The sequence below is a fragment of the Periplaneta americana genome, chromosome 3 (assembly GCF_040183065.1).
Source record: "Periplaneta americana isolate PAMFEO1 chromosome 3, P.americana_PAMFEO1_priV1, whole genome shotgun sequence".
Taxonomy (NCBI): domain Eukaryota; kingdom Metazoa; phylum Arthropoda; class Insecta; order Blattodea; family Blattidae; genus Periplaneta; species Periplaneta americana.
The window spans coordinates 155252143-155277722 of NC_091119.1; the positions used below are offsets into that span (position 1 = coordinate 155252143).

At 34.1% G+C, this 25580-nt stretch overlaps 1 protein-coding gene across 2 annotated transcripts in view; it reads left to right on the forward strand.

Moving 5' to 3' along the window:
- The window catches only part of LOC138696716 (uncharacterized), a 39416-nt gene extending 19420 nt beyond the window's left edge, over positions 1-19996 (forward strand). The window contains exons 1-5 of one of the 2 annotated variants that reach the window (XM_069822039.1): positions 9307-9389; positions 15794-15854; positions 16558-16582; positions 17447-17593; positions 19389-19713. In XM_069822039.1, coding sequence (XP_069678140.1) covers positions 15801-15854; positions 16558-16582; positions 17447-17593; positions 19389-19555 — 393 coding nt within the window. In that variant the 5' untranslated portion in view covers positions 9307-9389; positions 15794-15800 and the 3' untranslated portion in view covers positions 19556-19713. Of the gene's footprint in view, positions 1-9306; positions 9390-15793; positions 15855-16557; positions 16583-17446; positions 17594-19388 lie in introns of those variants that run through there. The other variant, XM_069822040.1, reaches the window with a different exon arrangement.
- The last annotated feature ends 5584 nt before the right edge of the window (positions 19997-25580 follow it).

Below are 25580 nucleotides of genomic sequence, written 5' to 3' on the forward strand. Positions count from 1 at the left end.
CTCACCCATAAATTGAGAAATCTGCATTTGTCAGAGACTGCTGTGAGTTGGTTCGAATCCTACTTACGGGAAAGACAACAATGTGTTGTATCCGGGAATCGAAGCTCTTCCTGGTTTAACATAACATCAGGTATACCACAGGGTTCGGTACTCGGACCATTGTTGTTCACGATATATGTCAGTGATATTACATCTCATGTAAGGCATTGTAACTATCACTTGTATGCTGACGACCTTCAATGCTACATCTCTTCCCGCTTAGATCGAATAAATGACGCTATAGATAAATTGAACAAAGACATTGACTCGATTGTGACATGGACAAAGAAATTCCATCTTAATATCAATCCTGGAAAGACACAAGCAATCATATTAGGACACAAACGGCAAACCGACGCTGTAAAGCACCTCGACATTTCCCCCGTTAAAGTAAGTACAGTGCATATCCCTTTCAGTTCTTCGGTAAAAAATCTTGGCATTCACATGGATAATAATCTCAACTGGGACATGCAAATCACAGAAACCTGCAGAAAAGTATATTCTATTATTCATGTGCTAAAAAGGATAAATGTTCATCTTCCCTCTTGCTTAAAAAAATCCCTTGTGCAGACCCTTGTATTTCCCCATTTTGACTATGCTGACATTTTACTGACTGACCTTTCCAGCGACAACAAAATGAAACTTCAACGTGCTCATAATTTGTGTGTACGTTTTGTAAGCAATGTTCGTAAATATGATCATATTACCCCATCCCTGGAAGCAATAGGTTGGCTTAAACTAGATAAGAAAAGAAATTTACATTCACTTCTCTTTCTCTTCGAAATCTTGAACTCTTCTATTCCTTCGTACCTGTCGTCTCGCTTCACTTACCTTTCTTCCCACCACAATCTGAACACACGCTCTCGCCATGAAACAATACTAACAATACCATCCCATCGCACCTCTTCATACTCATCCTCTTTCACAATAGCCCTGCCAAGACTCTGGAATTCGTTACCTGCCAGCATCAGGGACTGTCGAAATAAAATTCAATTCAAACGCAAACTTACTAGGCACTTGGTCAGTAATTGAGACTCGTTCAGACATGGTTTCTTGTAAATAGTTCTTTTAATCTACCACAAAATATCTCAATATCCGGTAATTTCATCACTATAGAATTTTGTTATTGTAGGTTTAATTTGTAATTTAGTAAATACAAAAATATTCTTTGTTCTTAACTTCTATGATAAAATGTCTAGCTTTCATTAATCAGGTATTCTTGTCGTACTTTAATTTTTATTGTAATTGTAATTGTAAATTTAATATTAATTGTAATCTTATTGTTCATGTTATAGTTGTAATCCCCTGGTAGAGGGGCAGAGAAGGCCTGACGGCCTTATCTCTACCAGGTTAAATAAATAAATCTAATCTAATCTAATCTAATATCTATGACGTAGTGCAGAGGGCGGCCACTAGAGGGAGCCCAAGAGTTGGAACTTAAAAGTGAGACGATTCTTCCGACGCCGGGGTGGAATCCGGTGTGGCTTAGTGGATAAAGCGTCAGCACGTAGAGCTGAAAACCCGGGTTCAAATCCCGGCGCCGGAGAGAATTTTTCTCCGTTCCATTACTCTTTCATCGTATGATAACGCAGAATATCTGCATGGAAATATCATATGTACTTCGGTACATTATAATAATTTAGTGTAGTTTCCTGTCCCCATCCCTCAGACAGCGCACTGAATGGAATACTGTAAGTAGACAACGTAAACAATGTCAGATGAATATAGTATTTGTAAGATGTACAGATAAATACACATAAATGAGGTGTATAGAGGAATAAAATTATTTCATTTCCACACAACTATTTTTGCTTGTAACTTTCGACTCGGTCATTTCCGGACCATGGTTCCTTATCTCAAATTGATACATGTGCCCTTCGCCATCATCCCTGAAAGTTTGTAACACCTCCTCGGAAACACTCTGTATATAGCTTGTATAATATTTCAGGATAATGCTCAGTGGCTCAATCCGGAAATATAGCGTTGTAGCATTAATATAAATAGGAGATTACTGATTACACTACCATAACTATTTCGTGTCTGAGAACGCCGAATTTCATTCTTCTCCACGAAATGTTGCAGTCACAAAACATTCCTCAGCTTCGACGCACTCTCTTCTTTTGTGGAGGATATATATATATATATATTTGCTCCTAAAACGTGCATTTGATTCAGGAAATTTATGAACTTAGATTTTTGTCATAGTTTATTTACATAGCGCTGTTTTAGTTGCGTGATAACATGAAACGTTTCCAATGTGCCGGAAGTACTTACTATTTACTGGTCACATCTTAAGAAGCATTGGTACCTGGAGGAAGTCGTAGGTTACACTTATGAAGATTGGTGACTATGTGGGAAAAGTTTTAACTAAACTCTTACCACAAGTAAGTTTCAAGAATATACTCAAATACTTCCAGGTTATCGGCGTAGACGGATAGCCATTTAAAAATAACTTCTCAAAATAAAGTCGTCAGACTTTATGACTGTGAGTTGCAGTTTGTTTATCACCAATCATAGTGACCTAGCAGATAATGCTATAAACTGTTACGCGAAGAGTGTGTCCAGAAGTGTAGAGGGAAACTCGATTTAAAGACTTTTTAGGGAGCAGTTCGTTCCTTGTACTGTTCGCAACTTTGAGATGTCTGATGAAGGTTTCAAGAATTCTTCTGAATTACTTTCGACAGTTTGTATTATTATTTCTTATCACTTTCACAAACTAAAATTCAATATGAATTTGAAATATTAAAAAATTGAACCTTTTAAAAAAGAAATTTATAAAATTATTCATGACGTATAATATAAACAAATGTGTGTATTTTTTACCTTTTATTTCTGTCGACCATATTCATGTTTTTATTGAATATCACTGGCTTCTGTCTGAATGTCAATTTATATTAAATGTGTTTTTTCTTTTTTTTTCTTTCTTTCTTTTTTTTATTCTTGTGTGTTATTTATTGATTTGAATTAAGTTACTTACTGTATTTAGTAAACTATCTTTGTAAATTTTATGTTATATTATTGGCCAAGACCACACCGTACACGAGCCTGGCTCTTACGGTAGTGGCTAGAAACGTTTGTTTTAGCTAGCTAGCTAGTTAAATAAATAAAATACGTCAAGCAAATCTAGACACTCTCTGACCGGAAAGATTCGTTCGAATTTTTATTCTTTGTACTACTTTAAGTTGAGCATTGTCCACTTGGTCACAATATTATCGCTTCTGTTTAACTTCAAAATAGATCATTGGGTTGCGCAAATTGATCGCCTAGTTGACTTTGGATCTTGAGCGAAAGAAGGCTAAGAACCTCTGACCTAGAACAACCTATGACCATCGTCTGTTCAGTAACTAGCAACTTTGTCATATGTATCCTAACTGCGAATACTGTACGTGTTGTTGCGGATCGGAATATTATTTCATATTAATTATCTTACAAAATTTTGAGTCTAAACTATATTCTGTAGCGTCGTACTTTTTATTTTACAGCTTATTCATAATTAGCAGATTTCTGAATAGACCTACACCAATACTAGGCTACTACACATTTCGTGTTAACATAAACATTTTGACAGAACAATGACTCGTAAAACCACAAGACAATGCTCTCTTTTAAAATAATCATTCCGTGCTGACTACTCAGCAGGGCTTCAGCAGCTATCACGTAACGGAGTGTTTGTACTGCTTTGCGTGTTAATTTTGATGTAGAATACAGTACGTCCTTTGTTCCCAGTGCATTGGTATAGGAAGCAAAATTCACTTGAACTGTTCAAGGTCGTGGTGCTTGAATTTAATGAAATTGCACATTTAAGCTAATTTTCTTTCGTAAAGAAACGTGGCGATAGTCGTTCGTTTCGATTTTTCCTCGTTTACGAAACATAATGACTTGAAAACCGATGCTACTTATGCCGCTTCTTGCGCGCACTCGGATCCTCATAGTTCGGCGACACCGTATCACAGCTCCCGCATTAATGCTCTAGTCTATTTTCTTTTTCTAATCACTAAATTGTGCACCAATATGCCTGGGTTTAATCCCAAATCTCTCCGCAGTGCATATGAAGATAAGGCATATGTCACTGTTGATAGTGATTCGTCCGTCGAATGGGGACGTTAAGCCTGACGGCCCCCTTGGTCCTATTCGATAGGAGTAGGCTACGTGCCGGCACAGGGTTTCTCTTCTCCCTTCCTCACCTTCATCATCATCCATCTCTCCTAGTCCCGAGATAGGAATTTTACAGTTCACATCTGTGGAGTAACGGTTTGCGCGTCTGGGCGCGAAACTAGGTGGCCCGGGTTCGATTCCCGGTCGGGGCAAGTTATCTGGTTGAGGTTTTTTCCGGAGTTTTTCCTCAACCCAGTTTAAACAAATGCTGGGTAACTTTCGGTGCTGGACCCCGGGCTCATTTCACCGGCATTATCACCTTCATCTCATTCAGACGCTAAATAACCTGAGATGTTAATACAGCGTCTTAAAATAACCTACTTAAAAAAAAGTAATTTTACATGAAAATCTCTGACCGGGACGGCTAGTCTGAAGGCAGACGCACTATTATAGAGCTAACTCGGCGGACAATTTCACAATTATAACACTAGACATAAATATCTGTTTGATATAGCTTCTTCATTTTATATTAACCAAAACTAGAGATAATTTTGAAATCATGGCTAGAAGAGTTTCTAATAAAATGCTCCACCATTTATATTACTCGTATATGAGCAAGGGAGCATTTAAGAGAACTATCTCTGGTTGGCTCGTAGGTAAATCCTTTTATAATAATAATGAATATTTTAATACTGATTACGAAAATTTGTAAATTTTAATAACTTATTTGGTATTTTTTTGTAACTTTTATTTTGACTAGGTCCAATACATTTTGTATTCATTGTCTTTAAAAAGAAAATAAAAATAATAAAAAATAATCTCGAAACAGACTTTGAAAGCATTAATTAATCAACTTCTTTTATAGGCTAAGTGAAGGTGTAAAATAAGGAGGGCAACAAATAGGCGTTACGCTGCTGTCAGGAATAAGGTAGAAGTAATTTCCTGAACTTTCTCCTTTGTAATATTAGTGAGAGCTGACTGTGATAACAACTGTGCGTTTCAAGATAATTGTAGTCACCACTTTGAGTGCTATAATAAATAACTTCTGTTTAGGATGTGCTATCTATGTAAAAGTTGTCGTCGTAGAACTGACATAATAGAAAAATTACCTCGTTTACTGACTTAATAACCTATATCGCAGAAAATGTATGTTGATATTTACTCTTTAATTTATTGTCTGATGAAGGACATCTGTGACCGATTAATATATTTAGACTTAAGATGACAATATTACAGAATTAAAAAATAAGTTAATTGAACTGGAAAAATTAAGACATTTTATTTGAGCAATTCTTACAATAATGTAAACTCCAATGAAATAATTAATATGTAGGCCTAAAATACATTAAAAATAAATACCATGACTTTATAAAATCAGATGAAAAACTTGGAATATAATTTATATAATAAATTTGATTATGTTCAATGTACTTGAATTTATTTCCCATGAAAAGCGAGTTATTTTAGTAGAAGATATGATACATTCTGACAATAGGCATATGTTTAGAACCTAATATTTAAATCTCCTCTTCACTTAATTTCTCAATGGTAGATTCAATTTGCTAAGACATAAACAAACGTATTAGGTTTGCAACTGTGATGTTTGAACAGAATTTTATTACAAAGTTGACGACGGAAAATTTTTACTGACAAATACGTGAAGCTGAATAAGCACACGAGCCTTACAGCAAGATTATGGAGCTCGGGGAACTTCCCAAGAGACATATTTCCAAACTCGATAAAATTAGGATCAGTTAGTGATCCACAATATTATTTCAACTTGATAGAAGGTCATGAGTTTTTCTTTCGAATTTCTAATATAACGATTTTTATATTCAAAGATAAACCACACATGTTGGGCCAATTATACAGTGTTCATAGATTTGATAAGAAACGTAAAAAATTATATATTATAGTTATATGAGCTCTAATAAATATAATATAATTATTAAACAATTAGTAAAAGTCAGACATGTTTCGGAGATGCTTCTCCATCCTCAGTGACTTTACCACGACGGACGGCTGGTTCAGGTGATCGAACCGCGTTGTTGCTTGGCTTAAAGGAGTCAGTCTCCTTTAACCGCGTTGTTGCTTGGCTTAAAGGAGTCAGTCTCCTTTAACCGCGTTGTTGCTTGGCTTAAAGGAGTCAGTCTCCTTTAAGCCAAGCAACAACGCGGTTCGATCACCTGAACCAGCCGTCGTGGTAAAGTCACTGAGGATGGAGAAACATCTCCGAAACATGTTTGACTTTTACTAATTTTTTTAATAATTATATTATATTTATTAGTGTTCATATAACTGTAATATATAATTTTTTACGTTTCTCATAACGATTTTTATGGATGAGAAGTATTTTATGTTCATCAGACTCTGAAAGAAAATGTATTTATGAATGATTCTTCTTCTTCTTCTTCTTCTTTCCCTTAGTTTATCCTCTCCCTTTTAGGTTCTAATTACACGACCCACGCCACCCGGGCCTTACAGGGCCGCGACCTGTCGGGAGAGGTATTAATCTATGGATCACATACCTACTTTTTTGACCACACAAGGACATGGAGGGCCTCCCTAGATGAGGGATCAGCTCAATGCCAGGGCCACCTCCGATACAACACAAACATTTAAGACTGAATGACTCTAACATACGTTAATTCTTTGAGATAAAAAAAAGTCAATTGAGAATTAGTCGCACATAAATGTAACAACTGCTTTGTATTTTAAATGATCAGGGTTGAAAGTACTGTATTTACTTACGTTTTGCTCAACGGTTGGAAAATGATTAAGTTTTTCTTGCTATCATTTGTTACAAAATAATTTCAGATTTAATTTAAAACTTAACTTTATTGTTCATGAGTGAAAGTGAATCTTTACACTGTAACAGTTTGTTAAGAATAAAATAATGTGTCGTATCCATTCTAGAATCATTAAGTCACATAGTATCCCTACTCCACAAGCAGTTCCAAATATTAAAGTATAAATATTTGTTCCTAATTTGAAGGAACGTGAAAGCACTTCTCTCTTGGAAACCCAACTGTGTTCTCAAGTAAAAGTGTGAATATTCACTTACTTTTCTTCAAAATTTCTCTAAATTATCTTCAGTTGAGCTCGCGTGATCCAATCGTATTAACCCAAGGTATAAATATTTGTTCCTAATTTGAAGGAACGTGAAAGCACTTCTCTCTTGGAAACCCAACTGTGTTCTCAAGTAAAAGTGTGAATATTCACTTACTTTTCTTCAAAATTTCTCTAAATTATCTTCAGTTGAGCTCGCGTGATCCAATCGTATTAACCCAAGGTACAATTTAGGTTACTGGCGGGCCATTCGAAATCTCTTGGAGAGACAATTATCGCTGACTTGTTTATAGTTGTTTGTTTCTTCACCACAACTTTGCCAATCCTTTTTGTTTTCCTGTTAAGCAATGTTATTGTTTAAACGTTTGTTTGTCGATGGTCTGATTGGAAAGAAAAACAATGTGAGCCAAAAATAACAGTACTGAAATTATCGCTCTTCTACTGAGCATATTTGTCTAGAAACCAACTATTTATCTGCCAGAATATTTAGATATAGTTTAACACAGTTTATGAATTTCTATGACCATTCACAGCACAAACAACTGAATGTAACTGGCAAGTACAAAACAAGTGAGAATTTATTCCTTTAATACAACTGTATCCTTTATTTTCTAATTCATGTACAAATTATGGCTTGGTTATAATTAGGGACCGTATTCTGTCCCAGGGAGATAAGATTAGTTGTTCATAGACTATATTCGTGTGACGTCGTATTTGGCACGTGGCACAGGTACTATCAGGCAACATTTGCATCTTGTTTGTGCTCCAATTGACGTTCTAGTCATGATTCAAAACTATTCGGAGACTGTTTAAAATGCATTTTTGTGATGAAGATTGATACTAATATGAATTTTCCTACAATTTAATTTAATTGTTAATTTATTTATTTCATTGTTTTTTACTGGTACTAGCAGAGTTAAGTCCATAAGGCCTTCTCTTCCACTCAACTAGTATAAAAGTACAGATCAAATAAAAATAACATTAATACAGAAAATAATGCAATAATAATAATAATAATAATAATAATAATAATAATAATAATAATAATAATAATAATAATAATAATACCTACTTTCTTACTTATGACTTCTAAAGAATCCGGAGGTTCATTGCCGACCTCACATCAGTCCGCCATCGTCCCTATCCTAAGCAAGATTAATCCAGTCCCTACCATCATATCCTACCTTCCTCAAATCCATTTTCACATTATCCTCCCATCTACGTCTCGGCCTCCCCAAAGGTCTTTCTCCCTCCGGCCTTCAAACTAACACTCTATATGCATTTCTGGACTCGCCCATACATGCTACATGACCTGACCATCTCAAACGTCTGGATTTAATGTTCCTAATTATGTCAGGTGAAGAATACAATGCGTGCAGTTCTGCATAAAGAATAAACATCTGCGCATCTCGTGACGGAATCAAAACTCCTGCCTAATTTCACGTTAAAAACTGGTCATTAAGTGAATTTCCAGTCGAATAAATAAAGAATTTTCAACATTTGCTATAGAGGTTAGTAATCTCCCAAAGATACTCTACATTTGAGGTACCTATAACAAATTGTGGCTAGCATTATTCGTTTTGAAATGAAGGAGGAAAGAAATGTGTTAGTTCTATATAAATCACTCTGTACTACTACTACTACTACTACTACTACTACTACTACTACTACTACTACTACTACTACTACTACTACTACTACTACTAATAATAATAATAATAATAATAATAATAATAATAATAACAATTACAATAATGAAACTAACTTAATTTTCGCTGGTTAGCAGATTAAACATTATAACAAACCACATTTCTTATTAACAGAAATGTGAAACCTTTTGATGACGAATATAATTTTACATACCCCACAGGGGGACAATAAAACTGTTCTGCCATACACGCAATAATGTTGAGTCATTAATAGCGTGTTTGCCTTTCCAGAAGTACAATTAACAAGTCAGTATTTCCGGAAGTAAATGAACATGACCTACTCTGAAACCAGTTTCTTATACTGTTTGACAAATGAAATGCTGCGCCCATATTTGTGTGATAGTGAAAAAAGGATTACTAGAGTTAATGTCTGTCTTGTTCGGAAATCTTATCTTCCCAAAACACAATATAAACGGACCTAGTTCTCAGATTGCCACCACATTTTTCAGTTGCTGCTTCGGTAAAACTCTGCAGTCGGTGAGTCGTAAATAATAGTAAAATAGGGATCTATAGTTTACACAGAGAGTTATTGGTTGCCAGCAATACTACAAGCTGTCAATGCCTTGTCATATCAGATACGTTGCGTTTGAGTTCTGTTGTACAGGGACATCATTTTATTTTTACTAACATTTTTAATATTAACCTGGCTATATCTTTTGATTAAAGGTCTAGAACAGGAAACACCGCTTGCTCCCCCTTCCAAGACTGGAGTTCGATGATACTGGCGTAAAATACAAATCACTTTACTAGGTATAGGAAGGAAGAAAAGTTGTTCATCCATTTATGTAAACTAGGAAATATCGCAATTTTGAGTTTGATAATTTTCATTAGGTTTTTGTTTAATCAGAATACAGTACTGTATTAACACTTAGTATTTTTACTCACGAATTGAACTATCCATTAGGACGTATTAATTATGCAGTGTATATTGTACTGTTACAGCACATTAGCGTACAATATAGAGAATGAAGTTAAATTGAAAAATAATCATAATACGGATATTTAAACACATTTTTGAAAATGGTGGCCGTTGATTTCGATACAGGCTTCAGTTCTTTTGTGCATATTATCGCACTATAGACTACTGTACCTAATTCCAATTACCAGTTTCGTCCTTCGTACCAGTAACTCATGTTGAAATAATTCTGTACCTACTCTATAAAAGAGTACCTTACGTACTGCAAACTCAATCTTCACTTCTGTCCTATCCGAAAAGATAAAATTACTCAGACATGCTATCTACTGTCCGTCCAAGTGGTTATGTCGCAGGGTCGTAGAAAGGGAGTAAATCACGTGATAGATAATTACTTAACGAGGCCCTTTTATTTAAGTTATTTCATTTATTGTATGGGTACAATATTACGTAGAAGTCCAATTCCTAACAGAAATATTCTCGGAAAAGAGCTAAGACAGCCCAGCCACTAACCTTTACAGAGAAGCGAATAGAAGCAGGTGGGGGAAACCGGGATGCGACGTAGGCAAATGGAAGGCAGTATTTGTGCGAATATGATTCAATATTGAAAGCTCTTTCGTTATTGGAAAATGCGAACATATTTTTGGAACGTACTGTTTACTATAACTGTAAGGTTACTATGACTGTATATGCGGTCTTGGATCTGTATGGAGAACGGTTGAACTTCATTAGTAGAAGGGGTTGGAGTGAAGTATATTAAAAATAAATAAATAAAAACAATAAAATTTGAAGTAAAAATAAAATGATGTCCCTGTAAAATTGATTGCATGTAAAGTCTTTCTATCCATATTATAATAGACAGCGGTGTGGTCTGGAGGTAGTGGACGGACTCGTACTCAAGGGCTGCGCTTGGGCGCGAATTCGAATGTGACTTGGGCTGGGTTTGTTTGGATTTTTGGAGCCGTTTTCTGCGTATTACTCAAGAAAAATTGTCGAAAAAAAATACAATATTGTCTCTTATGAGAATTGCGTCGATGCCACCTTCAAAGCATTCGTTGATTAAGGAGCTTCATTTGTTAATTCGTAGTCAGGTTATGATTTCACTATAAGCCTACCGTTGATCAAATGAAATGCGCATCTATACTTATTAAGATACTAGTCGTACCCGTGCGCTCCGCTGCACCCGTTAGAAATAAATATAAAGTAATTACATAATTACTTGGTCCAAGGAACATTCGTGTTTGATAGAAGATAAATCGTTAAATATGTTACTTAATTTAAATTGCATCCAAATAATTAAAATGCGATCATTTTGGTCCAGAGACACTCATTTGGTGCAATGACAATTCCTTCAACATTTTTCTTAATCATATCATATCATATCATATCATATCATATCATATCATATCATATCATATCATATCATATCATATCATATCATATCATATCATATCATATCATATCATATCATATCATATCATATCATATCATATCATATCATATCATATCATATCATATCATATCATATCATATCATATCATATCATATCATATCATATCATATCATATCATATATCATATATCATATCATATCATATCATATCATATTATATTATATTATATTATATTATATTATATTATATTATATTATATTATATTATATTATGTTACATTACATTACATTATATTATATCAGAAGTTACTATAATAATAACATTATGTCCATCTAGAGAAATTACACTTTCCAATGGTGAAATAATAATTAATTATACAAATCGGTTAATTTAGCTTTCGATATTACTTCATACAGACACAGAAACATTCTCTGTAGGCTATCTTTCATAGCTTTCGATTTTTGCTGTCCAAGGCCCCTTATAGACGAAGTCATTTGTTTTTTATTTCATTATACGGCCTTAGATGGCGTTATTTTAATTTTAAAACTCATTTATCTCATTAAATATCAGCCCTATCAAATTTTTTTAAAGACTAAAACTTATCGGAAATCATTTTTGAAGAAACTTTTGTTATGTAACATTTTTTTTATAAAAATCAATAATAAGCGAGATATTTCGATTTATTTAATTCAGGCCCCCTTATAACCCCCCTTTTAAATAAAGTATTTTGAATGCCTTATAGCCTAAAATCTAAGTTACAACGAACTTAATTTATATTCCAATTTTCATATAAATCGGTTCAGCCATTATCGCGTGAAAAGGTAACAAACATACAGACAGACATACAAACAAAAATTTCAAAAATGCGATTTTCGGTTTCAGGGTGGTTAATTATATATGTTAGGACCAATTATTTTTGGAAAATCGAAAATTACCAGAAAAATTTCGGCTACAGATTTATTATTAGCATAGATGGGTGGAGAAATTGCAGCAATCGTTCGGGCATTAACATAATTTATTTAGCAAATTAATATGTTAAAAATGTTGTTGTATTTAGCGACTCAATTTCTGCAATCCAAGTCATAGCTTCAATCAATATTCCTACAAATTCCAAAATCGCAGAAATTCAATCATCCATACACATATAAAGAAAATATACCTGATTCTCCTCGACATGATGCAGTAGCAAAATTTCGAATGCTAACTGGCCATGACTGTTAGGAGCACATATGTTCAAAATTGAAATTTTTGATTCACCAAAATGCATCATGTGTAACCTAGAAGACTCTTTGATGAATCAAGAACATTTATGAAAATGTCCAGCTTTGGCATCATATCTTTTGGATGCGGACTCTAAATTATACTGGGAAGCCAGAAATCTAATAGAGAACTTCCAAGTACCTGGGCAATAGATACTACTACTACTACTACTACTACTACTACTACTACTACTACTACTACTACTGCTACTATACTACTACTACTATTACTACTACTACTACTACTACTACTACTACTACTACTACTACTACTAGATATTATATTAGCTGATTCATTCTCATTTTTCCTTCTTCGAGTGTGATTGAGTTTCAGATGTCCGAAAAGGCGAAGAATTTGTGACACTTATTGCACGGAAATTCTAAGAGCTGAGTAATCGTTTTATATACACATGAATAGAGGACAGATGTCACTTATTAACAGTATGTTAACCGGTTGAATCAGATGTGTGAAAGCCGAGAGAGAGAGAGAGCGCGGCGAAAATAGCCGTCTTTAGCGATCTCGGCGCGGTGCCGTGGTGAGTCAAGGCCAATTGCGTCAGTGTAGCTTGAGACAAGTACCGTAGCGAGCATAAGCTTAAACAACTCGCTATCAGCTGATTAAAATTCCACTTACATGCGAATAACATTACTTCATTGTGTTAATGTTAGAAATTTTAATGGTAAATTACCTGGTTGACTAGTTTCGACGTGGTTTGCGTCATCCTCTGAATCAACCAGTTAATTTACTATCAGAATTTATAATATTAACACGGCGAAGTAGTTACCGTATTACTTGTCCAGTAATGTTCATCAGTGATCATACGTAAAGTTTTCATTAAACCTTTGCGCCAAATTTCTAACATTAACACGGTGAAGTAGTTACCGTATTACTTGTTCAGTAACGTTCATCAGTGATCAAATTTCTAACATTAACACAGTCAAGTAGTTATTACTTGTTCAGTAACGTTCATCAGTGACCAAATTTTTAACATTAACACAGTCAAATAGTTATTACTTGTTCAGTAACGTTCATCAGTGATCAAATTTTTAACATTAACACGGTCAAGTAGTTATTACTTGTTCAGTAACGTTCATCAGTGATCAAATTTCTAACATTAACACAGTCAAATAGTTATTACTTGTTCAGTAACGTTCATCAGTGATCAAATTTTTAACATTAACACGGTCAAGTAGTTAGTACTTGTTCAGTAACGTTCATCAGTGATCAAATTTCTAACATTAACACAGTCAAATAGTTATTACTTGTTCAGTAACGTTCATCAGTGATCAAATTTTTAACATGCATACGGTCAAGTAGTTATTACTTGTTCAGTAACGTTCATCAGTGATCAAATTTCTAACATTAACACAGTCAAATAGTTATTACTTGTTCAGTAACGTTCATCAGTGACCAAATTTTTAACATTAACACAGTCAAATAGTTATTACTTGTTCAGTAACGTTCATCAGTGATCAAATTTTTAACATTAACACGGTCAAGTAGTTATTACTTGTTCAGTAACGTTCATCAGTGATCAAATTTCTAACATTAACACAGTCAAATAGTTATTACTTGTTCAGTAACGTTCATCAGTGATCAAATTTTTAACATTAACACGGTCAAGTAGTTAGTACTTGTTCAGTAACGTTCATCAGTGATCAAATTTCTAACATTAACACAGTCAAATAGTTATTACTTGTTCAGTAACGTTCATCAGTGATCAAATTTTTAACATGAATACGGTCAAGTAGTTATTACTTGTTCAGTAACGTTCATCAGTGATCAAATTTCTAACATTAACACAGTCAAATAGTTATTACTTGTTCAGTAACGTTCGTCAGTGATCAAATTTCTAACATTAACACAGTCAAATAGTTATTACTTGTTCAGTAACGTTCATCAGTGATCAAATTTTTAACATTAACACGGTCAAGTAGTTATTACTTGTTCAGTAACTTTCATCAGTGATCAGATTTCTAACATTAACACAGTCAAATAGTTATTACTTGTTCAGTAACGTTCATCAGTGATCAAATTTCTAACATTAACACAGTCAAATAGTTATTACTTGTTCAGTAACGTTCATCAGTGATCAAATTTTTAACATTAACACGGTCAAGTAGTTATTACTTGTTCAGTAACGTTCATCAGTGATCAAATTTCTAACATTAACACAGTCAAATAGTTATTACTTGTTCAGTAACGTTCGTCAGTGATCAAATTTCTAACATTAACACAGTCAAATAGTTATTACTTGTTCAGTAACGTTCATCAGTGACCAAATTTTTAACATTAACACAGTCAAATAGTTATTACTTGTTCAGTAACGTTCATCAGTGATCAAATTTTTAACATTAACACGGTCAAGTAGTTATTACTTGTTCAGTAACGTTCATCAGTGATCAGATTTCTACCATTAACACAGTCAAAAAGTTATTACTTGTTCAGTAACGTTCATCAGTGATCAAATTTTTAACATTAACACGGTCAAGTAGTTATTACTTGTTCAATAACGTTCATCAGTGATCAAATTTCTAACATTAACACGGTCAAATAGTTATTACTTGTTCAGTAACGTTCATCAGTGATCAAATTTTTAACATTAACACGGTCAAGTAGTTATTACTTGTTCAGTAACGTTCATCAGTGATCAAATTTCTAACATTAACACAGTCAAATAGTTATTACTTGTTCAGTAACGTTCATCAGTGATCATATTTCTAACATTAACACAGTCAAGTAGTTATTACTTGTTCAGTAACGTTCATCATTGATCAAATTTCTAACATTAATACAGTCAAGTAGTTGTTACTTGTTCAGTAACGTTCATCAATGATCAAATTTCTAAAATTAACACGGTCAAGTAGTTATTACTTGTTCAGTAACGTTCATCAGTGATCAAATTTCTAAAATTAACACGGTCAAGTAGTTATTACTTGTTCAGTAACGTTCATCAGTGATCATATTTCTAACATTAACAAGGTGAAATAGTTATTACTTGTTCTGTAATGTTCATCAGTGATCAAATTGGTAATTTTAAAATGCTAAAATTTGACACGTTTAGGTCTGATTGTAAACTGTATTGAATATTCTATTTAATAAGGAATTGTAGTGTTTGAATTTGCATTATGGACTTCGAAATTGCGAATATTTCACAGCAAATTGGTTATTCTAAACATATTTAAACGTATACACGTATTTGTAAAATATGGCAACTTCGATATCATATTATTCTTGTATGTTTGTATTAAAGTTGTTCACGTGGAAATTACTTGTGTAAGCAAATAATATTTACGTGTTTCTCTATTTCCACAGAAAGAACATGGCTTCCACATCTAAACTTCTGCTTGTTTCATTTTATTTGTTTCTGAGTATGGTAAGTACTTACAAAACATTTCCGATTTCTCAAATTAGACATTTAAATAGTGTCTGACTCTTTGTGAAGATTCTATATATTTGTATAAATATATTCATATGTTATAGGCCTATTAACATTGAAGCTTTCGAAGTAAAAGAAACATTTCCTAGAACTAGGTACGAACTGAACAATTACAAGTTTTGGACTAAATAATTTGCTGTAATTGTTAGTAAATAAACTTCTCTTGTAACTGACACATTAACACACAATTTTTTCACATAATGTAAATGAGTAAATTGATATTTATGTCTCAGAGAAAAAAAAATTATAACTTACATAATTATGTAAGTGAATCTTTAGATAAAGGAATTAAGGCAGAACGATACATAACTTAAATACTCATTGCTTTGCAAATTAAAATAATCATAACGCTTATGGAATTAGAGCAAAGAGATTATTTTTATATAAACATGATTAATTTGAACAGAATTAAATATTTTTGTAAAAAAATTTTCAAGATTTAGAGATATGTACATGCATTAATTTTTTTAATTAATATATTGCTATACTGGTTTCATTCGTTGACGACATCAGATGTTTTAAAAAAATATATTCCCTCTCGAGAAATCACATATAAAAATACTTTGCGTGCTGAAAGTTGGGACTAAGTATATCTGGGTCTGAAATGTAGATTTATGTTAGATTATTTACTTTGTTCCAGGAGCTGTTTGTTACAGACGTTACAGGTAAGCATAACTGTCAGAACGTAAAGAATAAGCACAATAGATATATTTTCTCCACATTATTAAGATTTTATAAACATTGTTTTGTTTCCTTGAGCTCTAAGAGTAGGTTAACTATCCTATTTCTGTACAATGTTATTCATGCGATTTTTATCGACCTAGGTCACATCGTTCAGCGTCTTTTTAATTCCAGAACCTCTTCTGATACCTACTGTTTTTAATTTACATCCAATATGTTTTCCATTTAATTTCCTCTAACTTGAGACATTTTTCCCATAGCTAATTTCGTATTACTTCATTGTTAATTACTTTAATGTGATTTATAATCTCTCTCCGAAGATTTCTGAATCTAATTTAAAATATTCAAATGACATTTTAGCAATATTAGCCTTCATTTTCATAATGTGCTTTAAATCGTAGCACAAACTGTTCTTTTATCGGAGAGTAAACACAGTATTTAATGGTATTAATTATGCATTATATTTTATGATGTCTTAAGCTCTTTCTAAAGAGCTGATTTCCCAATTTCGGAAATGAACTGTGGTTACAAAACTTCTTAATAAAATATTACTTAACTTTGAAAGATGCAGTTTCAGAGAGAACTTTTCAATTGCTACGTAAGAGTCCATTCAGAAGCCAAAAAATATCTCCAAATTACAGGACAAGTACCATCAGTATGTTAATCTATAACGATCGAATGCTTGATGAAACTGCATAAAAATATAACGACTTCTTTTATAATTTTCAACGTCCTAATAAGACTAGTGTTAAACGATTGCTTACTTATTATAACTCTAAGAATAATTGTTAGGCTTTATAATTCAAAGTCGGTTTAATACTTTAATCGTACGTCATATTTTGTTACAGCCTCTTTAGAAGACATAACTGCATTTAGAGAAACACTGGAGAAAAATCAACCTGATTATGAAGCGGGTGCAGAACTGAAGCAGGTGTTGATAAGAGACAACCAGAAACTAATCGATAACTTGAAGGAAATTGAAAGTCAAAAGAAAGGTAAATATTTAATACTTAATTTGCTGTTATATTCCGTGTCTTCGCTCGTTTATTATGCGACTCAGCATCTGAAATTGAAAGTTATAAATAAATTAATACAACCAATCTTGATTAAGAGCTTTAACAGAGAGAGAACATATTTTTTATAGATTAGATTTTTTAGATTAGATTTATTTATTTAACCTGGTAGAGATCAGGCCGTCAGGCCTTCTCTGCCCCTCTACCAGGGGATTACAACTATAACATGAACAATAAGATTACAATTATAATAGACTAGCCAATATCAAGTCATAGTGTGACATACGGCCGAGTAGTTTTGACACTCCTGCCGGTCTCACGATACTGACATGAACAGGACGTTCAGGGAAAATTACTGCTATCACATTTCTGATAGTATTCCGTTACGTCTATTCATTACTTAAAATATTTTCATTTATGACATAGTCTATAATATTTAACATGTTAAAATTCTAACAACTAAGCCTACTAATAGGCCTATAATCCATATTTATCTGTTCGTAGAACTGCGTAGAAATGTGAGCTGGTAATGTATAATAATTTATGAATCCGAGACGAAGGCTCTACAGTGCATACATTTCATCTTCCCACATTCGCATGTGTGCAGCTGCTCTGTGCACTGTCGCGTCCTCTCTACATCCACGAGCGTGGAAAGATAAAATACATGAACTAACTTCTATAATAGCTTTGTAATTTTGTGTAGGCCTACTTGCAAAATAGTAGGATATATTAAAATTTAGAGAGCCATTGGTTAAATATGTCAGAGACATCAGACGGCAAATCATTTTCCTGCTGATTTGAAGCTGTGCTCGAGCGTGGGTTTGATTCTCGCCTGGGTGGATTACCTGGTTAGGTTTTTCTCGTGATTTTCCCTAACTCTTAAGGCTAATGATAGGTAATCCCTTGCGAATCTTCGGCCTCATCTCGCCAAATACCACCTCGCTATCACCAATTCTATCCACGCTAAATAACCTAGTATTAGTTGATACAGCGTCGTTAAATAGTCGAATAAAATATGTGAAAGACATGGATCATAATTATCAAGAATTCCCCTGTCAAGATCTGGGATGAAGTTACAAAGCAAATATATGTGGCTTATTATTATTATTATTATTATTATTATTATTATTATTATTATTATTATTATTATTATTATTATTATTATTGTGTAATCCGTTACTCCTATTTATTTATTATTTCAAATGTTTTCGTTTATAAAAATTATTTTCTTACCGTTATGTCAGGCCTATTCTTAAAACTTCTATTATCTATAATCACTTGTAGAATTTCGTAGAAAGAAGTACCAGTAATTGAAACCAATTTATGCATCGAATAAGAAAGTCCTGTAGTAACAAAATTCACAATTTTTGTAAGCCTACCTATATAAATATACATAAGTGGGATTATTTAATTCGGATAGCTTATATGCAAAATATGTAAGAACAGTATGACGTGTCAGAAATTTCACAAATAGAGAAATTTCTGTGATACAGGAGATGCAAACGAACTATCTGTGCTGCCTTACTCATCTGTGTTGTTGCATTTACTGAGAAATTGTTGAAATTTATAAAAAAAAATGGAGTGATTGATATTAAAAAGAATGTTATATGAAATTAAAGGAAGACAATTATATTGTGTATGTTATTAAAAATAATTATATCTATGCATTAAATCACGAATTAGCATTAGTGCAAAAATCTATTAGGAACAAAAGTACTGAAATAATGTACGTGATTGTTATTTCGCAAAGGTTTAATGAAAACTTTACGTATTTCAGCTGGAAATGTGGATCATGAATTAGCTCAGAGCACATTAGACTTGATGACTTCAATTGAAGAGAACGGCCATAAGTTTGGAAAAATGGAGGCTTCGAATGCAATGAAAGCTGTATTCTCTTACAGACAATATAAGACAGCTTTTAGAGAAATTAAAAGTTATGTATGATTAAATCAAATTTCATAGAAATCTGACTGAACCGTACTTACCATTCTTGTAGCAGAATTGATCCATTACAAATGGAAACACTCGAGAGATTTACTTACAGTTTGGAGTTAATTCCACTCTCTCTATACTTATAAATTAAAATATATAGAAGTTAAAAATGGATTGTGTGCGTTAGATAAACAATTTATCTAGCAATTATTCAACATACAGAATAATTCTGTGCAATAAAGTGAAACCCACGTACTCAGTTTTTAAATCTATTCCTAGTTGAATTCATTAAATTGATCTTTCATAGATTCTTGGTACTGTATAAAATGTTCCTGTGGATTTCATTATTCAATTGTTTCACTGCAGCAGCTTATGTAGGCATAAGTGTAATTTTAAATGCTTGCTTTACTTCTTTGTCTTCAGATTTGTTATAATAAACTGTTTATAACTTCATCACTTTTATTAATCTGTTGTAACTTCGTAATATTTTAAAGTACCCTACCCTCTTTGTTTTGACGTCAATAAAATATGCTCTTCAGTATCTTTCTGAGAAATTTAAAGTGTGATGTGGCCAAAATGTTACGATATTGGTTTGAAATAATATATGCCTACATACAGGGTGAGTCAGGAGGAAAAGTACATAGTTTTTGGGGTGAAAATACTGGTGATTCTGAACAAAAAAGTTTATATGAACATATGTCCTGTTCTTAACGGTTTCGGAAAGAACTAATGGAAACAATGAGGAACATGAAAAGTGCAGGTGACAGTAAATTGATACCAATGTTCTGATTTTAAGTTCGTTATTAAAATTAATAATACTGGGAAGAACGAAGGTAGGTATTTAGTAATAATAGCATTATTAAGTAAGAACACAAATATTTATTACCATGCTGTAATTGTAATTATGATACATCAGTAGGCCTACTCATTGACATATTAAGATACAGATCTTTGTTAACAGTTGTGTAGAGAGCGATAGGTCCAGTAACACATTATATGAAAGACCCATTCAAACTTTAGTCCAGGTGTTTATTGAATAAATTAATACCCATAATTGTAGTAACTTTGCGTAGTTTTGTTAAGTATACAGGCTATTTAGAAACATCGATCTTATCCTTACATCTTATCATGCTTGTTTAGGCCTATAGTCTATCAGATCTCAAATCATATGTATAATAATTATTTTTTATATAAATTTGAACAGTAGATTATAAATATACAGGTAGACAATAGTTAAAATATTAAAGTATAGGCTACAAAATAGGGTTTACAATGACTTCTATTAGATATCTTAGCCACTATTCGTATTGCTTTGTTTTGTAAAATAAATGTTTTCTTAATATGACAACTATTTTCCCATGTTATAATATCATAACTAATTAATTACACTATAAAAGAAAACAAAATTTGAAGCTCTTACATAGGTACTGAATAGGTACACAGTTCACTTGTACAGTGTAACAAGTCAACAAGTCGTTGCTTGAACGTTATGAGCATGACTTATACAGAGAGGTCAGAACCTGCCGGATAAGCGCACTGAGTTGTTGAAGTACGCATGTGTGGCTCAAGTGCTGGCGTGCTGGTATTTGTGGTGATCAAACCTGACGTTGCAGAGGTTTTACTCGAGGTACTCCCTTTTTCTCTATCGTTCCACCAACACTCTCCACATCCTCCTTATTTTATCTATCATCTACAATACCAAAAGTAGGCTGAGGTGAAGTCTGGGGGTAGTACGGGCTTCCGTTTTGATATAAGAAGTGCTTGGGACTCTGGATTCCTAGGGCTTACTCTACCAGGGACTGAGGCACGATTGCCCACCTGTAACCATCGGATTCACGAATGCCACCCAGGCCACCTATTGGACTTGGACAATCATCGTTTACCTAGGTGTACGGACCTGTCTCGAGTTCAGCCCTGGTAAAGCCAAGCCAAGCAAGCCATTTTGTGGACAGAAACCCATAGTCTATCTCGAAATTTTCCCCACTTGTCAAATGGGGCATTGCAAGACATCATATTAAAATGTTATTAGTAAAGGTATGAATTTATACCACAACATGAGGATATTAGGTTAGTTGTGCTTGGACTGTCGTTACGTCATGAATGACCTGAAGCCTGAGGTATGGCCAGGTTTCAACTGAAATGTGTTGTGAATCGCAGCAGTTGAATGGGGATATGTTTCTCGTGCGTATGATTCAGCGTTATCTCCGTCAATTGGTTTGTTTACATTGCACTGCGATTCGTTGATTGGTTAACCACATAAAGCTACCTCACCTGCTTATACCACGGCAGAGTTCCATGATAGGTATCTACGCACCTGCATTGCTAGCTACGCTCATTCTCTCTTTCAACAACGAACACACTATGCACACCTACCTAACCTTGTAGTCTCTGTGGGTAAATTCCTATCTTTAGTTATTAGATATTAATTCTTCTTCCCATTTATTTCTTCCACCCCACTCTAAAAGCCATACTTGCAAAATTTTACCATACTTATAGTTTAACGTCTATCTAGACCCACTTACCTTTCATAGCTCTGCAATCTTCTCCCTGCCGATCCTTATCTTTCAAACGTCATCAGCACCTAACAATAACGTCTACAGTTAAAAATAAATGCTGATAATGTCAACTTCAATTTTGAGAGAATTAAAATTACACCATTAACTGCTTGTTCCTTGAATAGTTTGGTTTCATTTATCGAAATTATTATACATTTGTGCGCAGTAATGAACAAACAGGTGCTTTATTCGTTTATTCAACATAACTATCCACGTACAGTTTTAAATAGCCTACAGAAGGAGCACGATAATGATGATAATAGAGAGGGGATGGCAAGAGAGCAACTAATTGTTGCTAGTGCTCCACGACAGGTTTGAACATGTATGCTGTATTCAGGCTGGCAACAGTTCCGTTGTCTTGAAAATAAACCCTGTAACTTTTTTATTGCGGAAATTTCAAGGTTGCCAGTGTACGCTCTCCGATCTGGGTCTGTGTGTTCCATTTTGTCAACTGTTCAGTTGCTAATGCATTCCTTATCTAATATTTTAATTGCGGAGATTTCAAGACCGCTAGTGTACGAGTACTTTGTGTCATCTGAGCCTGTGTGTCCCATTTTGTCAACTGTTTAGTTGCTGAGAAAAAGTTGCTAAAGCATTCCTTATCTAACATTATAATTGCAGAGATTTTAAGGTTGTCACTCTACGCTCTCTGATCTGGGTCTGTGTGTTCCATTTTGTCAACTGTTCAGTTGCTGAGAAAAAGTTGCTAATGCATTCCGTTTCTAACATTTTAATTGCGGAAATTTCAAGGTTGCCAGTCTACGCTCTCTGATCTGGGACTGTGTTTTATTTTGTCAACTATTCAGTTGCTGAGAAAAATTTGCTAGTACGCCCCTTGTCTAAGCACACACCGGAAATCACAGCAGATAGTGGCAGATGACCCGACCAACCTGCCGCACCATTGCATAACACTTAGGGATTCATCATAGCCTCGTTTTGTCCATTGTGCATTAGGAGAATTTGTACCCAGTCGGTACAGTGTGGTTCATCAGTTAAATCCCTCAGCGTTTGGACTTCTGTAGGTGGTTATTAACTTCACTGCGATGAGATACACACTTTGCAGCGCATACTTTGGACATACGAAGCTTTGTTCACTCGATAAGGAATCATTTCCCACAACAACCATGTGTAGTCACGCGAGAATCCACATCCAACCACCATAGAGGACATCGGGTACGATAGAGTATCAATGCGTGAGTCCAATATCCTTGGCCCCGAGGTAATAGGACCTTATCTAATTTCCGGAAACTCCTCATTGTTCAAATGTATGCTATTTTTATTCGTGACATTCATTTTAAATTACCTTGCCATTTCGAGGTGGCAATATGTGCCAATACAATGGAGCACTGTCTCACTATTTCACAGCAGCAGGAATAGAAATCGATAGATTGTTTTCCTCGAGATAGATTAGTCAAGATAAAATACAGAGTGACTTGTATTACTGTCAAGGCAACAGGGAGGAACATGATATTTCAGCATGACGGCTGTCTAGCTCACTACCGAATCGCAGTACGTCAGTGGCTAGATACAAACTTTCCAAATCGTTGGATCGGAAGGGGAGAGAAAATTCCTCTTACAGTGTATTCCGAATCTCACCGGACCGGTGGATATCAATGACGTCACACTGCAGCGAAATAGGAACAAAACTGCTGAAAGGTTCAATGGCTGTCATGGCGGCTGTACCAGTTGTTGTCTGTGCTACGCAAGCAATATTTTGCGAAATTTCCGTACTGTCATCTCGTTCAAAGAAAAGAGAGCATAAACAATTTATTTCTTGAACCGGTAGTAATAACTGGTCCGTTGACATGTTCGTTCATAAGCCATTAACATACTTTTATTACGTTGAGCACATTACAAACAATACAGCAGAACACACCGCCATGACACAACAGTGCAGATGTCATTCGTCTGCTAATTCCCGCCTTATACAAGAACCAATCAGATTCACTGATGGATACTGCCACCACCTCTGCAAGCTGATGGAACCGGTGCGACACCGGTGGAGCATCAGTGACGTCATAGCTGAAACTCGGAATACCGTGATGTCATCAGATTGCTCAGCGCTGAGATTCGGAATACACTTTTATGTTTGGGGCCACATGAAAGATCTAGTCTACTCCAAACCAATGCCCTCAGTCGAAGTATTGAGGCAGAAATTCGTTGACTCGGCGGAATAATACAGAGGTTGACATTTTCTTCAAGGGTCGCGAAGAGTGATATACGAAAAAGAATTAGGATCAGCATTAGGCACAGAGATGCACAGTTTGAACAAAATGTTTAAAATAAATGTAACTTTAAATAAACATAAACATTCATGCACATTCTTAATAATGAAGTAGAATACGTTACTGTTACTGTTGTCATAGCGCACTATCTCATTAAGGAAAAGATGAAGGGTTCAGAGCCATAGTGGGCCAAGCGCCGTTTATTGAAAACGGAGAAAGCAAGGGTTAAAGTTAAGTGAATGCCATAGTTTAATGAAGATTGACATATAATTTAGTTTGAATGTGTATACTTTATATTACTTGCTATATGTTTCCATTGAATTATGGTAATAACTTCATTTTAACACTTGTTTTCTACGGTTTTAGTAAATGGCGCTTGGCCCACTATGGTTCTGAACCCTTCAAGATATTCATGATTTTCTGAATAACAATTGACATAAAATAATTCTCTCAGCTTTTGAAAAAAACTACCCTGATATGAAAATAACACATGAGAGGGATTAGCCTCACGGTGTGAATTGTGTAATGTACACAACGCTGTACACAACACAAGTTCTCCAAGTTGGGGGTTGACTCACCAGGTCAGCTCCCTGTTCATCACAAAATTGCAATGCTAGAAACCTGATCATGAAAAGTTTCTCCTTCCTCATCTTTGTTCTACTACAGATAGCTGTTTTATGTGAATTTGCGAGTCTATTTGTGCGTTTGGAAGTGTATCAACGTACGTATGCCTAACGAGTGAGACAACGAAGATCGAGTAGAATGTAAGAATGTAGTTACTCAGTGTACACAGGAATGTGATGAGAAACTAAATTTAATTGATTTTGAATTAAATTCATTAAAATTAGAAATTATAGATACATATTTAGAATACACCGTATAGTAAGCACCCAAAAGTGCAAATGCTCGTGCTGGGGGCAGTTTCAGCTACATAATATAATAATACTACAACTTAAGTTGGTAGTAATTAAAATTTTAAGTGAATTAAAAAACACTAATTAGTTAAAAAGAAAAGGAAGAATATTTATACAAAAAACTTAAATAATGAATAATTTAAATTTAATGAAATATAGGTCTACTATTTAATTTTCTTACTGAAAATGAAAGGAAAAGCTCAACAAAGTTAAATTGTAAATTTGTTCAATAATAAGAACACATATTGTAAAAATCAAATGTGTTGTGCAATCAACAGGTTTTGGCAAAAAAAGTTTAATCATTCTCTTGTAAAGTAAAGCCAAAGAAATAAGAAATGATTTA